Source organism: Berghia stephanieae, chromosome 5, assembly GCF_034508935.2.
Source record: "Berghia stephanieae isolate SIO BIC M18660-M18661 chromosome 5, UCSD_Bste_1.3, whole genome shotgun sequence".
Taxonomy (NCBI): Eukaryota; Metazoa; Mollusca; class Gastropoda; order Nudibranchia; family Aeolidiidae; genus Berghia; species Berghia stephanieae.
Genome location: NC_088364.1, coordinates 70,501,049 through 70,523,627, shown reverse-complemented (window position 1 = coordinate 70,523,627; position 22,579 = coordinate 70,501,049). Strand labels below are relative to the sequence as shown.

Below are 22,579 nucleotides of genomic sequence, written 5' to 3'. Positions count from 1 at the left end.
AGCGCTTTGAGCACATTTAGTGGATATTGCGCTATATAAAGTTCAATTAAAAGCTCAATTATAACCCTGGATCTTCCTATCCGAAGGCAAGCACTAGACCACATAGTAGTAGTAGTCCCTCGTAACCTTTAGAAAAGGCTCTTTTCTAAAAATTCTCTCTTCATACTCAGATGTAAAATGAGTACCCGACAGTAAACAGCGTTATCTCTTTTAGAAAAAAAAATGATATAGCCTAACGGGCCTGTTAGGCCGCCTGTCTTGTCCGACATGTTAAGTGTTGCTGTTGGCTAAGGATCCCCTGTAAAGCGTTTTGAACACGTTTAGTGGAAATTGCGTTATATAAAAAAGCTTAAGTTTACACAAGTGAGAAAACTCAATCTTTGATTCAATATTGTAGTTATTTCAAAGAAAAAAATATGATGAATCAATGTTATCGACTAGCGTACTTTCCAAAGGATAACAAGTAATTTTATCGTCCCTACTTTTTAATGGAGTTGCTATTAACTAAAGAATTGAAAATCTGGGCATGAAAAAAATTACATTTTATACATTTCAAATCAATAATTTTTTATTGTACCCTAATATTGATGCTATGCGTTTATGGAAATATTCACAACATCCACTAGGCGGATAACACATACCAGCACAGAAAACAAATGTAATCTTTTACGTTTATTGTTTGAGTGATATAATTTAGAGAGAACTAATAATGATAATCAAAACGACTCTAAAAAAAACAGTAACAGAGATCTGAGTGACGTCAATTTCTTTCCTTCTTCAGAAAGAGTCCAAGAACGCCTTCAAGAGTATCAATGCAGGAAATAGAATTGCTACATTTTTGAATTACGTAAGTATTCACTGACTCAGTGTCTTGTTTGGTGTCTAGTATGGTCTATGTGGCTATGTGGCCTTGTGGTATAACACTCGCTTTCGGATAGGAAGGTCCTGGGTTCGAGCATTGCTCGGCGCATGGTTGAGTCCTTGGAAAATAATAATAATAATAATAATAATAATAATAATAATAATAATAATAATAATAATAATAATAATAATAAATAATAATAATAATAATAATAATAATAATAATAATAATAATAATAATTAATAAAATAATAATAATAATAATAATAACATAATAATAAATATAATAATAATAATAATAATAATAATATAATAATAATAATAATAATAATAATAATAATAATATAATAAAATAATAATAATAATAATAATAATAAACAGTAATAACATACTTTATTCATCCAAAAAAATGGAAATTAGTTTACAGACTCGGCATGCATAAAAATGTATAAACAAAAAGTTGATAATCTACGGCGACAATGTATATATATATATATATATATATATATATATATATATATATATATATATATATATATATATATATGTATATGTATTCTTCTTCTTCTTCTTCTTCTTCTTCTTCTTCTTCTTCTTCTTCTTCTTCTTCTTCTTCTTCTCCGATTCCTTTGCCAATTCAATTTTTACCGTTCTATTTTCCTTCTCGGCTAAATATAACGAATACACCCACAGTTGTCTGACGTAGAGGCAGGAGGAGCAACAGTCTTCCCCGAAATTGGAGTGAAAGTATTTCCCAAGAAGGTTAGAGAACTTTTTTTTTGTTTATATTATGTTCAAAAAAGCAACGCGAATCTGTTGATAAATCTTGATGTTGAGCTTTTTTATACAGCGCAATATCCACTAAACGTGCTCAAATGTTCTTTAAAAGATTCCCTGACCAACAGCAAGCAACACATAAGATAGAACGAGAAATGGCGCCTGTTAGGTGATATTACAGCAGAATCCTATTAACGGATCGAATCAAAAAATGAGTCTTAATTTGTTTTGCATTCATTGTTTTGCATTTTGGGGAGCGTTGTTCAGCGATACGTTCTTTGCTTCGTACCCGAAAGATACCGAGTTTGAATACCCGCTGCGTTGTGTGGCCTTGAGCAACTCACCTCGCCATAGCCCAGTTTGCGTCGCTGTACTGCGGCTGACGCCTGGATTATTCCAGTCTTCCCTTGGAATAGACTCTGAAGACAAATTTTCCCTTTGGGACGAATAAAGGTTATATAATTTTATTTATTTATATTTAAAATTGCAAAGTGTAGGCCTTGCAAGAAACACACACACACACACACTTACATACTCACACACTCGCTCACTCCCCCACACACAAAAACACAAGCATTCATCATCCTCTTTTTCTTCATGCCCCCCCCCCCCACTCACCTCCCTCATTGTCCTTCTTCTCTTCCTTTTCTTCATTTTCATCTTCGTTTTCTCTCTCTCTCTCTCTCTCTCTCTCTCTCTCTCTCTCTCTCTCTCTCTCTCTCTCTCTCTCTCCCACCCCCGCCCCCTCTACCTTCACATCCTCTGATCAAAGTTATAAACCCAATGATACTTTATTTACTCAGATGCATGCTTGAGGATCCCCATTACTGATTCTAAGCAAATATTTACCCCGACTCTGACAGATTTTAAATATTTTTGACTTGCAATTGCAATGCGCTTCAACAGTCGAACGTCACTTCCCTCATAATAACGCATGGTAACTTAGTAACTGGCTCTAAACTATCGGAACAATGGCGGACGCCCTTATGAAATATTTCTTCAACGATCATAAAAGCGTATCCAGAGGGAAAAAACCCCATTATAAATCAGATCATGTTTTGACTTTTACACATTCTGATCACAAGACATATGAAAAGCTCTAGCTAGCATGAAGAATAAAATGTACCGATTTTCTTTGTTTAGAACCACGATGGCCGCCATTGCTGGGCGACGTGACATCAGACTATTTAATCCAATTGGGATAAAACCATTATCACCATCTGCAAGTACCTTGATCTCCTTCCTTATTTTTAATCGCCATGTCCTACTTTCTTTTTACACTCAACCAATCTGAATGCTTATCACTTATCAGGAATCATTTCGAAATTGAACGTCCTCATTTGTTCCATAATATCATCCTTCAACCCTTATTCACCTACACCAACGTGAACATATATTATGCAGGTCTGATAACCAAACCCAACAAGGAACAATAGTGTGATGTCAAAATACTGGTTCCGATCTCCTTCGAAGTGTGAAACCAGCCCGTACCCTTACTCTTTTACTATCCATAATAATACGCATCTGCCTATGCACAATACTACTAAAATAGTAATGCCACCTTAAGATTCAATAAATGTAACTTTTTCATTGTTACTGAAAGACTGTTTTCACACTTCGAATGAGTTTTGAACCGGAGCAGAGGAAGGAGTGACGTCACGACTCCTACTTATCATTATGGAACTTTATTTTTATGGACAATATTTTGCATTGGTTTGAGGTGAGCATGGCAGTTTGTCAGAAACTGGTTCTGTAACAAACTGGACCTGACCGTGGCCTTCGTGAGGTCATGGCCTGACTGGGCCTGTGACAAACTGGGCAGACCACGGTTTGAGAGTAGTTTACTACAACAACGAGTCCAAAGCAATTTTGGGTTATCAGAACTGCAAATATGTTCACGTTAACCAATACATATATCTATATCATCTAATTTGTGATTTGAATGTGTTACAATTTTTATTATCCCCTATAATTTTCCAGGGTAGTGCAGCATTTTGGTACAATATGCATCGCAATGGAACAGTAGACTACAACACAATGCACGCTGCCTGTCCCGTGTTGGTTGGCACCAAATGGGTGGCCAACTCGTGGATTCATGAATGGGGTCAAGAGTTCCGGCGCCCATGCGCAGTTGATGCCTTGGCGTAGAGAAAAAAAAGTGATTGATTGTCCTTTCAACAAGTCTTAGTCCTTCCACAAACTTTATTGATATTATGAGAATTTTATGAGGGACTGAATCGTTTAGAGTTTTTAAAAGATTTTTGAGATAGGGACGTTTTGAATATATTATATAAGTTTGTTGTTATTATTGAGGTTTCTGATGACATAGTTATTGGTAATGCTGTTGTTATTATTGTTTTTGTTGTTGTTATTGTTGTTTTGCTTTTGTTGTTGTATTGGTTATTGCAGTTGTTGTTCAGGATGGAGCAAATAATTGAGAGAGAAGCTAATCTCCTTATACTGTTGGATAGAGACTGTGTGTGTGTGTGTGTGTGTGTGTGTGTGTGTGTGTATGTGTGTGTGTATTTGTGTGTGTATGTATAATTTCTATTTTTTATAAATTTCATCGGTTCACATTCATTGTTAAAAAGGTTGGATCATTTGTGTTCTACTTTTTTCGCCTTAAATCTAATTAGTTTAAAGCACTTAGAGCATAGCATTAAAAAAAGGATATGTGTGCATGTCTATGTGTGTGTGTGTGTGTGTGTGTGTGTGTGTGTGTGTGTGTTTGGCAGTAGATATCTACATGTTTCTGTGTATGTGTATTTGTCTGCATTGGGAATTGATGCAATGAGTATTTTATGCCACACTAAATTGATGTGATGAGCTTGATGTTGCATGATTTGAACATTTTCACATGTTATTGTAATGATATGCACCAGGGGAATGCGTTTGCCGCCGATTCCGTCCCTTTGTTATGCCCAACAGTGCTATCATAAGGACAACTTAGATGTCAAAAACATAATTTCTCAAGGCTTCATTGCTTCTACGAATGTAAAAAATAACGATAAATATTGAATTGAAATATTGAACATTAGACGGATACGGTGGACGTTTCGGGTTTCCCCTTCATCAATAAAACAGGATGAATGAAACACTACAGATGAATGAGATAATCTGATTGTGATAGTGGCGTTGTTAAGGTGAATAAACAAAAACAATGATGGGACAGGAAATAGTATGCTCCTTTGTAAGGAAGCACGAATTAAAATAGAATCTATGAAGGTAAACTCACAAATCATATCAACTTATGAGGACTATTAGATGACAGTCAGTCCCTTGTGGTTCCACCCCTTTAATTCTTATTTTGTCTCCAATCAAGGGACTGAATAAGGCAGCAAATGCATTCACTCATGATTGCATGAATAAACAGATATTATGTCCATATTATATTTTCATGTGTTCTAAACATTAATATTTTGAATTACACTACAAGAAGTCTTTAAAGGGCTTTACTATAGTAGTAAACGAGGACGCTCAATATTATTATCTTACGTGCTCACGTCATTGCAATTTTTATCCATTTATCTATTTATCTTTTATTCATTTTTTTGTATTTTTGGAATTCAATTGAAAACGCCATCTAGAATATTTCTGCTGTCACGTGCATCTATTTTGACTCGATCTCTTGAGCTTGTGTCACGGGATGGGGTTTCTATCGCCCTCTCTCTCTCTCTCTCTCTCTCCCTCTCTCTCTCTTCCCCCTTTCTCTCTCTCTTTCTCTTTCTCTCTCTCTCTCACTCTCTCTCATTCTCTCTCTCTCGCTCTCTCTCGTTCTCTCTCTCGCTTTCTCTTTCACTCTCTTTCTCTCTCACTCTTTCTCTCTCATTATCTCTCTCATTCTCTCTCTCCCCCCCCCTCTCTCTCTCTCTCTCTCTCTCTCTCTCTCTGTGTGTCTCTCCTTTTGTCTCTAGTTATGTAATTTCACCATCACTTTGAGCGTTGGTCATAAACCACGAATAATGACTCATGATCTTGCATTTATGGATTCTCAATGCATTATTATATCACAAAGGAAATGATAGACAAAAAACAAAACAAAAACAAACAAAAAACACAAAAAAAAAAAATAAAATAAAAAACAACAACAAACCAAACAAAAAAAAAACAACAACAAAAACAAACAAAAAAAAAACACAAAAGAACAGGCGGGTAATAATGTAATTTGGCCAATAGAACATACCGCCTTATCCCGAACACACTGAACGGATGTTTCAATAGATCATTAGCCAAATGATTTTAACAAAATTATTAGAAGCTACAAAAAGAAGATATTCACTTAAGTAGTCAGTGCTTTATGTCAAACATATTATCTTGAGGACGTGGACATGAATCTCGTAGGAGAATTCAATCATTTTGATCTGCATGTTAGACAAAGTCAAGACTATGGTTCGTATGGAATATGAACCTGATAGTTTTTCACATCAGGATCTGGATAGGGCCGAGGATGTCCAATCGACATTCTCTAATGTGGAAGCAATTTAGAGATTTTTTTTCTTAGTATAATGATTGCAAATTGCTTTGGAGAAAGATCTTATATTTTAGCTGAAAGTATATAAATGAATTAATTTAGAACAAGACTGGCTCAAGATAAGTTATGTTCCTTCAGCAGCGTGGCTTAGAGGTGCTTCGTACCAGAAAGGTACCTAGTTCGATCACCCGCCGCTGCTCTGTGTGGCCGTGAGCAAGTCACCTCGCCCTTGCTCGATTTGCGTTGCTGCACTCCGGATGACGCCTGGGTTATTCCAGTCTTCCCTTGGATTAGACTCTAGAGGCAAATTTCCTCTATGGGATGAATAAAGGGAATTTTTATTTTTTATTTTATTTTTATAATGTGTGCATGGAAAGTGACAAACCATGCAGTTTGGTGACATTTGAAGACACCATCATGACTTTGCTCTGACAAAGGCAATATAGGGAATAAAAGTGTGAAGCCAAAATCCTGCTTCCAATCTCATTAGAATTGTAAAATTAATCTTCCGGAGTACCCAGATACATACAATGGGCAACTGATTTTCTGGTTTCAGAGTGACAGTATCTTATTTTCTAACCTAAATAAATGCTGCGTCTTCATTAAAGTTCATCCATCCTCGCTCTTTTACGACCTGTAATCAAAAGAATATGCCTGTAGATCCTACTACTAAACAGCTATGCCTAATTAATTATGATTCAATATGTAACATATTCATTGTTAGTTCTCCCGAGGACTTAGTTACACATTTCCAATGAGCTTGGAACCGGAAGGGAGGAAGGTGTGACGTTACGCCTTCTGCTTCCCATTAAGCGTGTAAGCAAAGTTTGATAATGAATACGAATAAATTATTTTGTTTTTAAAATGTGATATTTTACCGTCTCGTTACTCCTTAGTTGTATTTTAATCTGGGCACTGCCATATGTTACAAAGAGCTGGCTTAATAAGATCAAATAGAGAGGGAATGGGGATACCCCTCTTAAGCGCATAATGGACGGTGCCCACGTTTCGAGCTGAAATAAGTCCCTTCAACCCTTGTACGCAAGTTCCCTGACTACGGACAGCGATGCATATACGAGATGGATGTCGGTTTGGACGAATTCAATCCCTCGAGGGGCGGAGACATACACTCCTCGAAACTTGGTGAGAAGTTGCCAGGCTTCTCCACCAGTAAGAGGAGACACTGGGTGGTAGCGAATCGGCTTAGGTCGAGAACCTGACTAACGGCAAAATCGCTTCATCAGTGGGGATTTTCCACCTGTCCAACATGTACCCGATGTGGGAACGAACCCAAAACCGCGGAGCATATAGTTGAACGGTGTGTTTTGACGAAGCTTCCGAGCGGGTTTGCGACGGTTCACGAGTGCGGTAAAGAATTTGCTGATTGGGCCGATCGTCATAACATAGTAATGTGAGCACCATTAGAAGCTGCTGCCATATGTTATCGGGTTTCATAAAGGACCCTATATTTCTAAAGATTAGGGCCCTCTTAAGTCTAAATCAAGCACTGATTTTCAATAATTTCCTTCAGCTCTGGGATTTGGCGGACTAGTAGAGACGTTGTTTTATGTGTCAGTGATTTACTAATAATAGCTACTTGCTGTGTGTGGTCTTATAAAGAAAGCAAGGGATGTTGAGCGTCCTCAGTAATAGGCTTCAACAGTCGTGACGTCACTTCTCTCGTAATGACGCATAGTAACTTAGTAACTGGTTCTAAACCATGGGAACAATGGCGGACGCCCTTATGAAATACTTCTCCGACGAGCATAAAAGAGTATCCAGAGGAGAAAAACATTATAAATATGATCATTTTTTGACTTTTATACATTCTGATCACAGGACATATGAAAAAGTTCCAACCAGCATGAAGAATGAAAAGTACAAATTTTCTTTGTTTAGAACCAAGCTGCTCGTTGCTGGGTGGGCGGACGTGACATCAGACTATTGAATCCTATTGAACTCTAATGAGGGTGTAATCAGTCCTTTGATAACGTTATTTGCTTACATTACCTCACTATCTCATTAGAGGAGAGAATGGTTATTGAATTCAAAACGCAGACCGACATTGTGCATAAAAAATGAGTTTTATATCGCGCAATATCCACTTCACGTGCTCAAAGCGCTTTTCAAATGGTCCCTGACCAACAGCAACACCTAATATGTAGAACGAAAAATGACGCCTGTTAGGCGATATTACATTAGTTTTTTTTCGACTGAGACAAAGCTGTTAAAGGTCAGGTACTCATTTTACACCTGTGAGAATGCGAGTAAAGAGCCTTTTCCAAGGACTCACTATGTGCCAAGCGAGGCTTGAACCCAGGACCTTCCGATCCGAAAGCGAATGCTTCCCATCCTTTGGATAGGACGCCAGTCTATTGCTAACTGTTCTCCGCCAAATTTAACAAACCAAGCTACTGCTGGGTATACAATGAGGTCCTAAAAAAATATCGACTTCCCCCGGGATCGAACTCCAAACCTTTGTGTGTGAATCCAGTGCTCTACCAACTCAGCTATCGGACACCCACCGGACTTAGACAAAGGTGGATATTGAAATCATGACAGTATACGAAGTACACAAAACAAGCGATTTGTAATGTTTGAAATGAAATGTTGGTGTTACTCGGTTTGCTTGAAGTTTAGTTTTGGATTGTGAAACTTGAGCGCCTTAATCACGTTGAAAAGAGATGTATGCGGTAAACGGCTTTGTGGATTAGTGGTATGAGCCTCGCTTTCGGATCGGAAAGTTCGAGTCACGCTCTAAGGGTGCATAATTGAGTACTTGGAAAATGCTCTTTACTCACATTCTCTCACTGTACTCAGGTGTAAAATATGTACCCAATTTTTAATAGTGTTGTCTCTGTTGGAAAAAAAAAGTAATATCACCTATTCTATTTAAAATTAATAATAATAATAATAATAATAATAATAATAATAATAATAATAATAATAATAATAATAATAATAATAATAATAATAATATAATAATAATAATATACTTTATTCATAAAAAAATGAAAATTCGTTTACAGACGTGGCATGCATAAAAATGTATAAACACAAAGTTGAGAATCTATGGCGACAATGTATATATATATATATATATATATATATATATATATATATATATATATATATATATATATTATATATATATATATACAATATATATATATATATATAATATATATATATATATATATATATATATATATATAATATGCAAATGTGCAAAAATGTAAAAATATACAACCAAGAACCAATAGCAACACCTTATATATTAATTTAATAAACTGAGATAGGCCATACCTCTGGCCTTTAGTCCGAACTTGTGTGTGTATATTTAAATGATAGTATTTAAATTAAATCACAGTTAGCCGTTAAAAATTCGAACACCATGTGGCAAAAATGAATTAATGTGACATGTTGTCTTTGTTTTTATAGATATAAGGCGACGGCTCCTCGTGGAGAACTTAATATATTTGCGAAGGGGATGATCGCCATCCTTCATAACTTTCTCCATTTTACTGAGACAAAATCTCTAATCAGTTGTTAACATGTAATTAATAATAATAAAAAAAACAGACCTGAAAATATCTGACCATCGATTCAGTGCTATGCAAACCAGAAAAGAAAAATCTGGAAAGGCATTTGTCGTACAAGGGAAGACAACCCAGATAGAACAAGATAAGAGCAAAAAGCATTCCATAAAATCAGATATCTTCTTCCTGCCGATATTTTTCGATACCATATTTATTATTTTCTAAGAGCTGCGTTCTCTGCCACTTAGGAGTCCCAATAGCTCAACTGGTAGAGCACTCGCTTATGATCGGATAGCTCGGTCTGGTGGAAAGCGCTTAGTGATAGACTAGCGTCCTATCTAAATGGTAACACGCAATTGTCATTGTCCAGCTTCATGGCCCCTATGGTTCTGAAGGATTACTTTGTGTGCTATGCCATGAAGACTAGTGTATGCTTCCCCCATTGCGAAAAGGAAGCATTAAGATCTATAATTGTTTTGGTGCGGATGTTTACAAACGTACTGTAATGAACGGGTTTTACTTTTCTTAAAAGCAACCTTGAAAATATGTTACGATGTAAACAAACGCTTCTATGATTGACTTATTACACATAGTACAAAAGTAAATTGTTTTTATCGTACTTTTTAAAATGTTTATTTAGGAATAAAATAAATCTTTGTTACGCACTTTTAGCTTTCATTTCACAGAACATTTTCCAACATTGAAAAACACTCACAATTATATAATTATATATCTTCTTGAACTTGCAGTTCCCAAAAATAATTGATTGCATCGCTTCAAAATATAACCCAATGAGATTTTCCACCATTTCAGGGTGGCCTTCCGAAAGCTCCTCGTGCTAATGGAAACAACTCAAATATTCCCTCAACTAACCCAAAGAAAAAATAAAGCCTAGTACCTTTAACTAACTCTAATATGAAAAACAAACACCCAAGCACTGTTGTTTTGTTTTTTTTCTATTAGGATTAGCTCGAGGTCGGAGGACTTTTTTTTTGGGAGACCTTCCATAAGCTACTACATCCCAAGTATTCTTGTTCTAGTAGGGGGTTTGAGAGGGAGAAAACTTTTTTTTAAAAGTCTTCCCCCTACACTAGAACTTCTAGAAGGGGGTTTGGGAGGGGGGAGACTTTAAAAAAAAAGTTCCCCTCCCCTCTCCCAAACCCCCTCTATAGATAGAACGAAGATGACGTCACTCAAGCCTTTGTTATTGTATTTTGCCATCCGCGTTTGTGAGTGATTCTCACGAAACTGTAGTACCCCGACCATAAAACTTCATGATTACACAATGTTTTGTGTGTTGGTCTGTTATACTTCCGGATGGCAATGTTATGAGCTTCTTAGCCAAACGCATACTATCTATAACATCGGAAGAAAACTTGGGATGTAGTAGCTTATGGAAGGTCTCCCCCTTTTTTTGTATTAGGAATAGTTATAGTTCTTAGTAGGTGCAAGGGTGTTTGTTTTTCCTATTAGGGTTAGTTAAAGGTACTAGGTTTTATTATTTTCTTAGGGTGAGTTGAGGGATTAGTTGGGTTGTTTCCCTTAGCACGAGGAGCTTTCGGAAGGCCACCCCTTTTGAAAAAAAAATTACAGGACTTTTCTTCAAATCTAAATGAATTTGATTATGAAAAAAACATTGTCTTTTCGGATATCATATTAAAAATAACCTGATACAATCGTTAGCTTAGAAAATGGTTTCTAAACTTTTCATGTAAACCCTCTGTAATATCTCATGAGCTGCGTAACATCAATTCTGTCAGATTCCCGTCTATTATTTATCTCTTCTGTTTTGTTTTCTTTTCAGACCCAAATTGGTTACTTTTGACCTAAGTTTCTTAAGATGAGACACAGAGGAAAGGTACAGTATTTTATTTTTGCGATCATAATGATTAGACAGACCTGCCAAATTGAAAAATGTTTAATTCGTAATTTTTAGGAGATAAAAGTGATACAAGTCGATATAGTTCACTTTAAAAGATCAACGATTTACCCACACAAGGATTGAATAACACTTCAAAATCCTTAAAAGTATGAAGTCTCCCATCAACTTTCATTTTCAATAAGTTTTAGTGACTTAGAGATGCTCATGAAGCCAACATTTCGTAATTCTACGAATCTTTCGTAATAGTTGGCATCTCTGATTATATGTTTACAATTATCTCCCGAGAATGTCGTAGAGGAGGCATAAGATATGGTTTTGCAGTAAGGGCCCTCCATCCAAATCGGTCATCAGCTTTCCCCCATTAGGATTAAGGTCCAGCTCAGATTTTTTGTTTGTTTGGTTGCTAGCTTTGATAGCATTACGCTATGATGATGATGGTGATGGTGTTGGTGGTGGATGATGATGATGATGATGATGATGATGATGATGATGATGATGATGATGATGATGAGGACGACGACAATGATCCTGAAGATTATTATTATTATTATTATTATTATTATTATTATTATTATTATTATTATTATTATTATTATTATTATTATTATTATTATGATGATGATAATGTTGATGATGATGATGATGATGATGATGATGATGGTGATGATGATGATGATGATGATGATAACGATGATGACGACGACGACGACGACAATGAAGATTTTATTGGTGGTTGTCGTGATAGTTGTTAACGACCGATGTAATGATGATAAATGAGATCAATCTAATTCAAATAATTTTGTCATCGTTACGATTCCAGGACAGAAGTAAAAAATCACCGAGAGGTAATAACCATTATTGATAAAAGATGTCTTCATGTCTTCAATGTCTTTATTGATGTTGTTTTTCATCTTATCTCACACAATTTTGATATCCGTTTAAGGTTTAAATCTTTCATCTGTATTCTTGTTCGATTGTTAGTAATTAAATTGAAGCTTACATTTAATTTCACATTGTTAATGGGAGTGATCTATATTCATGTTTTCGTCCAACCTAGTCATCGATCACATGATTTGTTGCTGTACAAGGATTGGACAATTATCAATAAATGGAAACACGCTGCTTTGTTTATGAAAGTTGTAAACATAACCATGAGTCATGCTGAGCAAAATGACAATTGCAACGTTGGATATTTCTCACTCAGTGAACACTTTTCACTATGTGGATCATTTTGAGCACTCTTTGCAATGTGACCAATGGCCTCGAGCACATGGCAATGTAATATAGATAAATAAATAATAAATAAATAATGAATTTATATAGCGCCTAAACATCCACGTTAATCGTGCTCTGCGGTGCTGTACATAATAAAAATAAAAATGTTTAAAAACAACAAAATTAAAAATCACGACACTACATGATACATAATAAGCATGCATACAAAAAACAAAAATCAAAGCAACATCTATTTTATGAAAAATAAGCCTCGCGGAACAACTCAGTCTTCAGACATTTCCTGAAAGATGATAAATTTTCACCGGACTTTGTCCGAGGACTCAGTGCGTTCCATAGGCGTGGAGCTATGAATGAAAAGGCTTTTTCACCGAAAGTGGATTTTGAGATGGTAACTTTTAGAAGTTGGGACTGAGATGATCTTAAATTTCGAGTGGGTTCATATTTTTTAATCAGTTCCTGCAAATATTCAGGTGCCAATCCATCCAGACATCTAAAAACATAGCACAATATTTTAAATTCTATCCTATACTTCACAGGAAGCCAGTGCAATTCCTGGATAACTGGTGTTATATGATCTCTTTTTTTTTCGTTAATTTTATAAGTCTAGCCGCTTTATTTTGAATTTTTTGTAGTTGATGATAAAGATCATGCCCATTATAACTTTGACCCAACTCGTCAATCCGGTATCATTGTATTTACCGGACTGTATAATATGTTCTTTTATTGACAAACGATATCAATGTGTTTTATTTATGTTGTTTTTAATTTTATCTTACACAATCTTATTACATTTATATTACATTCCATAACTTTATACAGAAAGAACGCGCTTATTTTTTTTCTGTCATCTTTCTGGGTTTTTAAGTAATGTATTCATGTTTTAATTCATTTTTTTGTTGATGTTGGCTGAAGAGGGGTTTTGAGCCGTGTTTGGTATTTTGTTCTTTTTGTTTTATCAAAGCTGTTATATTCATTTTTATTTATTAATTTTTTTTTCCGGACTGAAATACGCATATGACTAAAAGAGCATCAGCCAAATCTCATTTTTTAAAAATCAATTTTATCCTACCATTAAGTCGCTCCAATGTACAAGCACCATTTTCTTGAATTCGTTGTTTATGCGTTACATCGTCAAAATAATAACTATGAAATCTGCACGTTTGACTTACATGGACAAAGAAAAATACTAACAGGAGCCAGGTTGAATTGGACTGGAAGAAATCTGGGGGGAAGAGTCGCGGAACTTACAGTCAGGAAAATACGATATGTTACATTGACTTCTCCTCCTCCTCCTCCTCCTCCTCCTCTAAAAAGAAAAGACAAATTACGATGATTTTATTGAACCCTTATAATCATAATTGACTCTCACCCCCATCCCCTAGTCGCCCAGCATTAGTAGCTGGGTCTGTTAGCCTTGGCGAAAAGTATTAAAGTACTTTGCAATAGACTAGCGTCCTATCTATAAGGAATGAGATTAGCGGAAGAGTAGCGTCCCTTGATTGGACGTTACCCATAGCCTGTGACGTCAACGGCGGAAAAGTTATAAGAGAGAGAACGTCATGTTGGTTTTGCGCATGCGTCTCTCGTCCTCGCTTCCGGTGAAAGCGGCTTGAGACACTTCAAAACCAAATTGACGTTCTCTCTGTAAGGTGACGTCCAATTAAGGGACGCTACTCTTCCGCTAATCTCATTCCCTATAGGACTCCTGCCCCATGGGTTTAATGGCTCTAAAGGACTACTCTTTTAAACGCTAGAATTGATTCATGTCTGAAGAAAACACAATGTACTCTATGATTTCGAAAGAATGATGTAAGTCATTTATGCCGCATCTATTCTATAGACAACAGCTCTATGCGCCTGAGTATGGTTCCATGTGGCCTGCTGGGAGAATATTTAAAATATTGTCAAGCGTATTGAGCATACTAAATCAGTGAAAATCTGTTAGTTGCGGATATATATATATATATATATATATATATATATATATATATATATATATATATATATATATATATATATATAATATTCATATCTATCTATTTATCTATTTTTGTTAATCTATAAAGATTCTATTTGTTCGTGACAACTGGTATTTGTTGACTTGTGTTTATAGTGCTAAAAGCACATTTGATGAATATCTAATTCTACCATAAATTAAAATATAAAATACATATTCTTCAGGAAGCATCAGTTTCAGTAAGTATTATCTATCACTATCTACCTGTGCCCCCCCCCCTCTCTCTCTCTCTCTCTCTCTCTCTCTCTCTCTCTCTCTCTCCCCATCTCCCCTACTTTGTGTGTTTAAATATGCTTTTATAATATGTGTGTGTGTGTGTGTGTGTGTGTACGTGTGTATATGTTTGTGTGTTTGTTATAGTAGTAGTAGTAGTAGTAGTAGTAGTAGTAGTAGTAGTAGTAGTAGTAGTAGTATTAGTAATAGTAGTAGTAGTAGTAGTAGTAGTAGTAGTAGTTACTAGTAGTAGTAGTATAGTAGTAGTAGTAGTAGTAGTAGTAGTAGTAGTAGTAGTAGTAGTAGTAGTAGTAGTAATAGTAAAGGTAGTCTAGCAGTTAGTTATAGCAGTGGTGGTAGTTGATGACGATGTTGATGATAATGATGATGATGACGATGATGATTATGATGATGATGTAAAAGAAGATAGCTCAGCAGTGATAATGGTTGGTGAGGTGATGAGATTTAAGATTATGTTTTTTGTTTGTTGTTTCAACGATATCGATTGGATGTCCCAGGTTTGGGTCCAGTTCTGAGCGGTGCAGCGTTGAACATTTGGAAAAGACTCTTCACTCACATTCCCGTACCTAGGTGGAAAATTGTCGGTAACAGCGCTTTTTTCTGTTGCAAATGCAGCCATACAGGCGTTGTGACTCGTTCTAATTTATGTTATAATATTATGTGTTGCTGTTAGCTGGGGACCTCTTGTAAAGCGCTTTGAGTACGTTAAGTAGATATTGCGCCATATAAATGCTAAAGATAAAAATGCTAAAGGTCAGTGTATGAGCTAGTCATTTAGTATTGCTCTAGTATTACCGTGTATGGTAACTCGATAAATCTTATCTTATTTAAGGCAGAATATAGGACTTATTCTCGGCTCGGCGCATAGTTGAGTCTTGGAAAAGGCTCTTTGCTGACATTCTCTCACCGTATCACTCAGGTTTGAAATGAGTACATGGCCGTAAACAGCGTTGTCTCTCTCCGAAAAAAAAAGTAATATCGCATAACAGGTGTCATGTCCCGTCCTAAACGTTAAGTGTTGCTGTAGGTCAGGGATCCCTTGCAAAACGCTTTGATCACGTTTAGTGGATATTGAGCTATATAAAACCTCAATCTTTATATTTAAAATTTATAAAATCACTTTCTTCAGGCTCTTCGGACTCCGATGATAGTCTTAGTAAGTGAAAACTTTAATAATAATAATAATAATAATAATAATAATAATAATAATAATAATAATAATAATAATAATAATAATAATAATAATAATAATAATAATAATAATAATAATAATAGATCTTTATTGTCCATAAATATGGCAATTTGTCATTTAGTTACACTTGTTACAACGTTATATGAAAACTATAACATTGAACAGATATTTCAATCCTACTTATCTTCTCTCTCTCTCTCTCTCTCTCTCTCTCTCTCTCTCTCTCTCTCTCTCTCTCTCTCACGCGTGCGATATACACAACATGAACATTGATATACATTGATCTATGAAGTAAAGATGTTGATCTAGTGTAAACATCATACTAGTATGTATGCCTTCTAGAAATACAACAGCTGCAAACAAAATCTTAGTTTTTTTAAATGTATTTTTTACTCATTTATCCATAACAACCCCAATAAACATTATATGAGGATTAGACATAATATTATTATTATTATGATACTTTGCACCATAGATCCCATGAAAATCGCAGTAAACCTATTGTAGTTCAATGAAAATTTATAATGTTTTGCTTTTCGTTGTTTTTTTTTTCTTTGCTTTTCTCATTATTTTCTAATTTTTTATTTAGTTTGTTTCTTTTTAAAAAAATGTTTTGTCTGTTTTGTTTTATATTTTTGATTGTTTGGAGTTTTGATTATTTTTCTTTTTGGAGTTTTGTTTGATTGTTTTCTCTTTTGTTTTTATTTTTGGTTTTCTTTTTCTTTTTTTTGTTTATATCCTAAACTATTTTGGGTTGTTTTGTTTTGATGTTTTCAATTTTGTTGGACATTTTTTCCCCCAACTTTTCTAATATTTTGAACAATGACTACTTAATATTTCCAATGTATTTCTTGGTGATTGTTTAGGTCAAGTCTAACGAGATAACACTATTTTACATAATCATAAAGAATATTCTAACTTGTGCAATTTTGTGGGTTATATATTGAAGAAGTATGCAATTTTTCAGTGTATTTTGCCTTAGTTTTTCTAATGGGTGCAGAATGCATACTGTCAACCTTTTTGATATCTATGTTCAAGTCAAAGTGATACTAACTAAGCTGATACAAACTGCCGTGGACTGTGTAATAAACAAAAATTATATTATATTATAGAATATTGCTCGCTAGACGTCCTTTAAAACAAGTGAAATTGAATAATATTTACGATTAAATAATTTGTATGGTTTGTGAATCGAAAGTAAAGGGAAAGGAAAACATCCGCTTCGACGCTAAAAATAGTCACCAATGGGAATCCAAAGGATGACGTAAAACAACCTTTGCTCGGCTTGCCTCGAATGTTTACACAATAAAAATGAAAGAAATAATTGTCGTCCATTTCAAAATTTTCTAATCTTAAAAACCTTGTATCTCAACTAATACTGATTTCTCAGAGTGGTTCTATATCATAAATTATAGGGTTTTTCATATTCTACAACATATGTAATTTTCATGCTTTCAACCCTGTTTGCACAATTCAAGGGGTTTTTGGACCTAATTCCCCCTACTATTTAGGAAAACATACTCTACAACACACTGTTCATTTTCTTTAAATTTTATGATGTACAAGAGAAATTTGAATAAGAATAATGTTGGTTGTATCGTAACGAATGTGACGATTTTCATATAGTTGGTAAGGAGGGGGTTAATTCATTTTTGTTTACTACTTTTTGAAGTTTACGTAGGTGTTTTCTTCGCTATGGGCTACAGGTTGCAGTTGGTTTCAGTAAGAAAATTATATGATTTAACTAAAACACAGGAACGAAAACTGCACATGTGCTGGCTGATATATAAAAAAAAGTAAATTTTAGTGAAATCTACATGTTGATGGTCGAAAATATCACATCTTTCTTATCAAGTTAACTGCCTTACACTGTAAAGACATGTATTTAAATAAATTTGGTCAGAAAACTCGTCCTTCAAATATCGATCGATTACAGTGACCCTCATCTTTGAGACAAATCTCAAACCTGAAGTCCCAGGGTTTTTTTGTTGTTGGAGTTTTGCAAAGAGGTCATTAAAATCGATCGATATTCGAAGGACGAGTTTTCTGGACAATTTTTTAAAATACGTGTGTCTTTCAATGGTGCAGCAGTTAATAATATAGGCAATAGGCTTCAATAGTCGTGACGTCACTTCCCTCGTAATGACGCATGGTAACTTAGTAACTGGCTCTAAACTATCGGAACAATGGCGGACCCCTTATGACATATTTCTCCGACGAGCATAAAAGCGTATCCAGAGGATAAAAAACCATTATAAATCTGATCATGTTATGACTTTTACACATTCTGATCACAAGAATTATGAAAAGTTCTCGCCAGCATGAAGAATAAAAAGAACCGATTTTCTTTGTTTAGAACCACGATGGCCGCCGTTGCTGGGCGACGTGACATCAGACTATTGAATCCAATTCATACGGATAAGACATGGTGTAAGTAAGAAATATTGCGCTTGTCCCTCGAGATATTCTGACGACAGAGTTAACCACGAATACTATAATAATTGCTTTCAATTTTACTTAACCAATATTATGATAAGAATCATGATAATAGATTTTTAAAAACATCCATCACATTTTGATTGGTTGGCAAATGATAGTGTCAATAACGGCCATGTTTGATCATTGATCGCCTATGAATTATTTATTACTCATACTTGCACAACGAACCTGTTTGAACATTTAAATCTATATGGTCCTAGTGTCCATATCTATATTGAATAATAATATTAATAATAATAATAATAATGATAATAATAATAATAATAATAATAATAATAATAATAATAATAATAATAATAATAATAATAATAATTACAACAATAATATAATAATAATAATAATAATAATAATAAAATAATAATAATAATAATAACAATAATAATAATAACAATAATAATAATAATAATAATAATAATAATAATAATAAATAATAATAATAATAATAATAATAATAATAATAATAAGAATAATAATAATAATAATAATAATGCCAATCATTTACCTATGACACGTCAATTCCAGATACAAACAGCTCTAGGCGCATTTTCAATACAATCTCAATGCCACAATTACACATACACACAACACACACACACACTCACACACACTCACACACACACACACACACACACACACACACCATAAATAAAACGATCGGTTTTTAGTCTATCAAATATTTTCTTAAAAATAGTTCTAAATGTTTGTCTTAAAGGTAGCTTCTATATTGCATGCTCTTAAAGAAACTATAAGGGGCAACTTGAGATAAACATCTATCTGAATACCTTGGAGACTTTTTTGGAACAGTTAACGGAAGATTGAAGAGTGTAATGATATAGGTTTGCATAGATATGAAGGAGCAGTTTTGTTGATACATTTAAAGCAAAGAATAGCAATATTTTCATTTTCTTTCTTCCAAAGTCTTTATCTATTGACCTCTCTATTTATATTTCATGATATTGATTTTGGCAACACTGATTTTGAACTCTTGCAAAATAGTATGTGTTTCTCACAACTTTTTTAAAAGTCTTGAGGGAATTTAGCAACATAAGTATATAACTCTGTTTAACTTTACGCATCCTACTCTTTCAAAGAAAGGGCCTCGAAAAAATCCTCTTGTTCATCCCGTAAGAAATGTAGGCCGCCATTTTTCGGACTTGGGTAAGTACTTTCTAAGTTTTATTTAAATAATGAATAAATAAAATTGTCTTTATTCATCCCACGCAGCAATAGACATTACATTTTACACGCATGCTAGGTAAAACTTCATTTACAAAATAGAAATCATGAGACTAAAAAGGCGAGTTTTCCATTTAGATTTGAAAGCTGATAATGAGTCAGCACTTCTAATATTTTGAGAGAGAGAAAGCATTTCAAAAATGGGGTGCCGAAAATTCAAACGATTGTTTACCAATTTTGCCGGATGTTTTAGGTTTGTATAAGATTTCTACTCTAAAAATGGGGGCGTACAAGGCCATCCAGGAGCACGACTACTTAGTGTTTTATAAGCAATGGAACATTATAGATGATGCCTTTCTCAACAGGTAATCAATGCAACTCTCTAAGGAGATCAGAAGCAGATGATAGTTTTGTCTTTTTTTCAAAACTAGACTAGCAGTATTGTTTTGAACAACTTGGGTGTTTTTGATATTTCTTTGAGATGTTAATTAAAAGGGAGTTGCATTAATCTAATTTGGATAACACTAAGGTATTTATCAGAAGTTGGGCTGTGTTTAAAGGGGTCAAGTGTCTAGTTTTACTTATTCTTCTTATTTCACTGTACATGCATTTGATAAACTGTTTGAACTGACATTGATAGGTTGCAGTCGAAATAAACCCCAAGATTTTTTTTTACCTCGGTGGCAGATTTAACAACCTAAATTACTCATTGGAGTTTCAATTTGTTTAAGGATATTGGACCTAGCATTAATTAACATTTCTGTTTTATCATTATTCAACATTAATTTGTTATGATTCATCCAATTCTTAATTTCAATAAAGCAACATTCAATCCTATTTATCAATCAACATATATCAGTAGCATGTGCAGTATCATAAATTTGAGAATCATCTGCATGAAAATATAAGAGAGTCTAAATTAGATACACTTATCACATGTGAAAGAGATTGCATGTGCATTGTAAACAGGACCGGTCCAATGACCGAGCCCTGGGATACCCCAAAGTTTAGTATCTGGCTGTCTGATTTGACACCATCCACCACAACAATTGTCTCCGACCAACAAGCTGTGATTTAAATCACTCAAGGCAGCTTTCAGTAGTCCCAAGAGTTTTCTCAAGACCCAACAAAATGTCATGGTCTATTGTTTCAAATGCTGCAGACAGATCTAGTAAGCACGAAACATAAAACTTGAGCTTTTATATAATATAGTGCAATATCCACTAATTTTGATAAAAGCGCTTTGCAAGGAATCCCAATTCAAAAGAAACTCTTGATTTTTTCAGAACGATACAGGATCCCTCTAAGGCGTTATTAAAATTATTTTTTTATCTAATAGACAAAGCTGCTGTTACCGCCACAAACCATTTTACACCTGAGTGGGGTGAAAGAATGTGAGTAAAGAGCCTTTTCTTAATGGACTAAATTTTGCGCGCCACAGCGAGACTCAAACCCAAGACCCACAGGCCCGAAGGCGATTGTCATAAATTAAGAATGCAAAGATGTTTTAGAAGCTTTTTTTTTTTACTTAGAGCCATAAGCCGTGATACCTAATCTCAAATTGAGAAATTAGGGACCAGGCACTGGTGTAAGATAAAAATCCAAAATAGTGTGTATGAAATAGTGTCAAAGATAAAGCAAGAAAAAATATATAAGAAAAACACTTTCTAAATTTGATATTTTCGCAACTAAAAATGGAGCCGCTATAGTCTAAAATCTTCGTCCTCGTCCTCTCGTGTTCATGTTTGTTTTTATTTTTGCTTTTATGATGCAAGCGAGCGTTAACAGCAAAAACGCGTATCCTTGTGAAGAATAAAAGCTTTAGTATCGTCTGTAGTCAGAAGGTACCGCTGGCCGGTAATCTAGAGGTCCCAGTTGAGGATTTTTTAGGATTTTATTTTTCTTACTTTGTCTGGCACTGTTGCATACACACTTTTTCAGAGCTTTATCGTGATTCCTATGTAGTTCAAAATAAATTGACACTAGGAAAATGGAAAATATAAGAGGACCTTGTTCAAAGGTTCCCTAAACTTATCGTTATATCTTCGTTGTATAAATGTACCACTCGTGCCCATTTCAAAGTTTCCTCTTTATTGCGTCAAACCCCCCCCCCCCCCACCTCCTCCTCCCCCCCCCCACCCCAAATAAAAAAATAAAATTGAGCGTTCTATAAAGCGCAATAACTACTTAGCGATCTCAAAGCGCTTTACAAGGAGTCCCTCTCTGACCAACAGCACCATCTAACATGTAAAACGAGACATGACGCCTGCTAGGACTGATTGCAACTTTTTTTTTCCGGCAGAGACAACGCTGTCGACGGTCAGGTTCTCATTTTACACCTGAGCACGGTGAGAGAATGTGAGTAAGGAGCCTTTTCCAATAATTCAACTATGCGCCGAGCGAGGCGCGAACTCAGGACCTTCCGATCCGAAAGCGAGTGTCATACCTCAAGGCCACGTAGCCGCAGGTGTTCATTTGTATCGTCTTATATTTTGGACCCACCGTTTTAAAACAGTTTAATTTGAAAACGGTAAAATTTCGGTGTGATTTTGAAGCTAAAAGCTAGAAATATAATGAAAAATAGGAGTCTTCGTTTATATTGAAATAATTTTGTTTTAGAATAACAAGGTCTAAAAGTTCGCATTTTTCATTTTAACCTAATAATCACTTTTTGACACCTGACTCACCCCGACAT

At 34.8% G+C, this 22,579-nt stretch overlaps 1 protein-coding gene and 1 long non-coding RNA gene across 4 annotated transcripts in view; both read left to right on the top strand.

The window, feature by feature from the left end:
* LOC144973529 (prolyl 4-hydroxylase subunit alpha-1-like) overlaps positions 1-5,124 on the top strand; it is a 32,297-nt gene extending 27,173 nt beyond the window's left edge. For all 3 annotated transcript variants that reach the window (XM_078916063.1, XM_078916061.1, XM_078916064.1), the window contains exons 12-14: positions 782-847; positions 1,555-1,623; positions 3,619-5,124. In XM_078916063.1, coding sequence (XP_078772189.1) covers positions 782-847; positions 1,555-1,623; positions 3,619-3,786 — 303 coding nt within the window. In that variant the 3' untranslated portion in view covers positions 3,787-5,124. The remainder of the gene's footprint in view (positions 1-781; positions 848-1,554; positions 1,624-3,618) is intronic.
* A 5,037-nt stretch (positions 5,125-10,161) lies between these two features.
* Positions 10,162-14,963, top strand: LOC144974204 (uncharacterized). Its single transcript, XR_013645666.1, has 4 exons — positions 10,162-10,248; positions 11,453-11,506; positions 12,351-12,375; positions 14,948-14,963. It is a non-coding gene; the product is annotated as an uncharacterized LOC144974204 (long non-coding RNA).
* Positions 14,964-22,579: the final 7,616 nt, after the last annotated feature.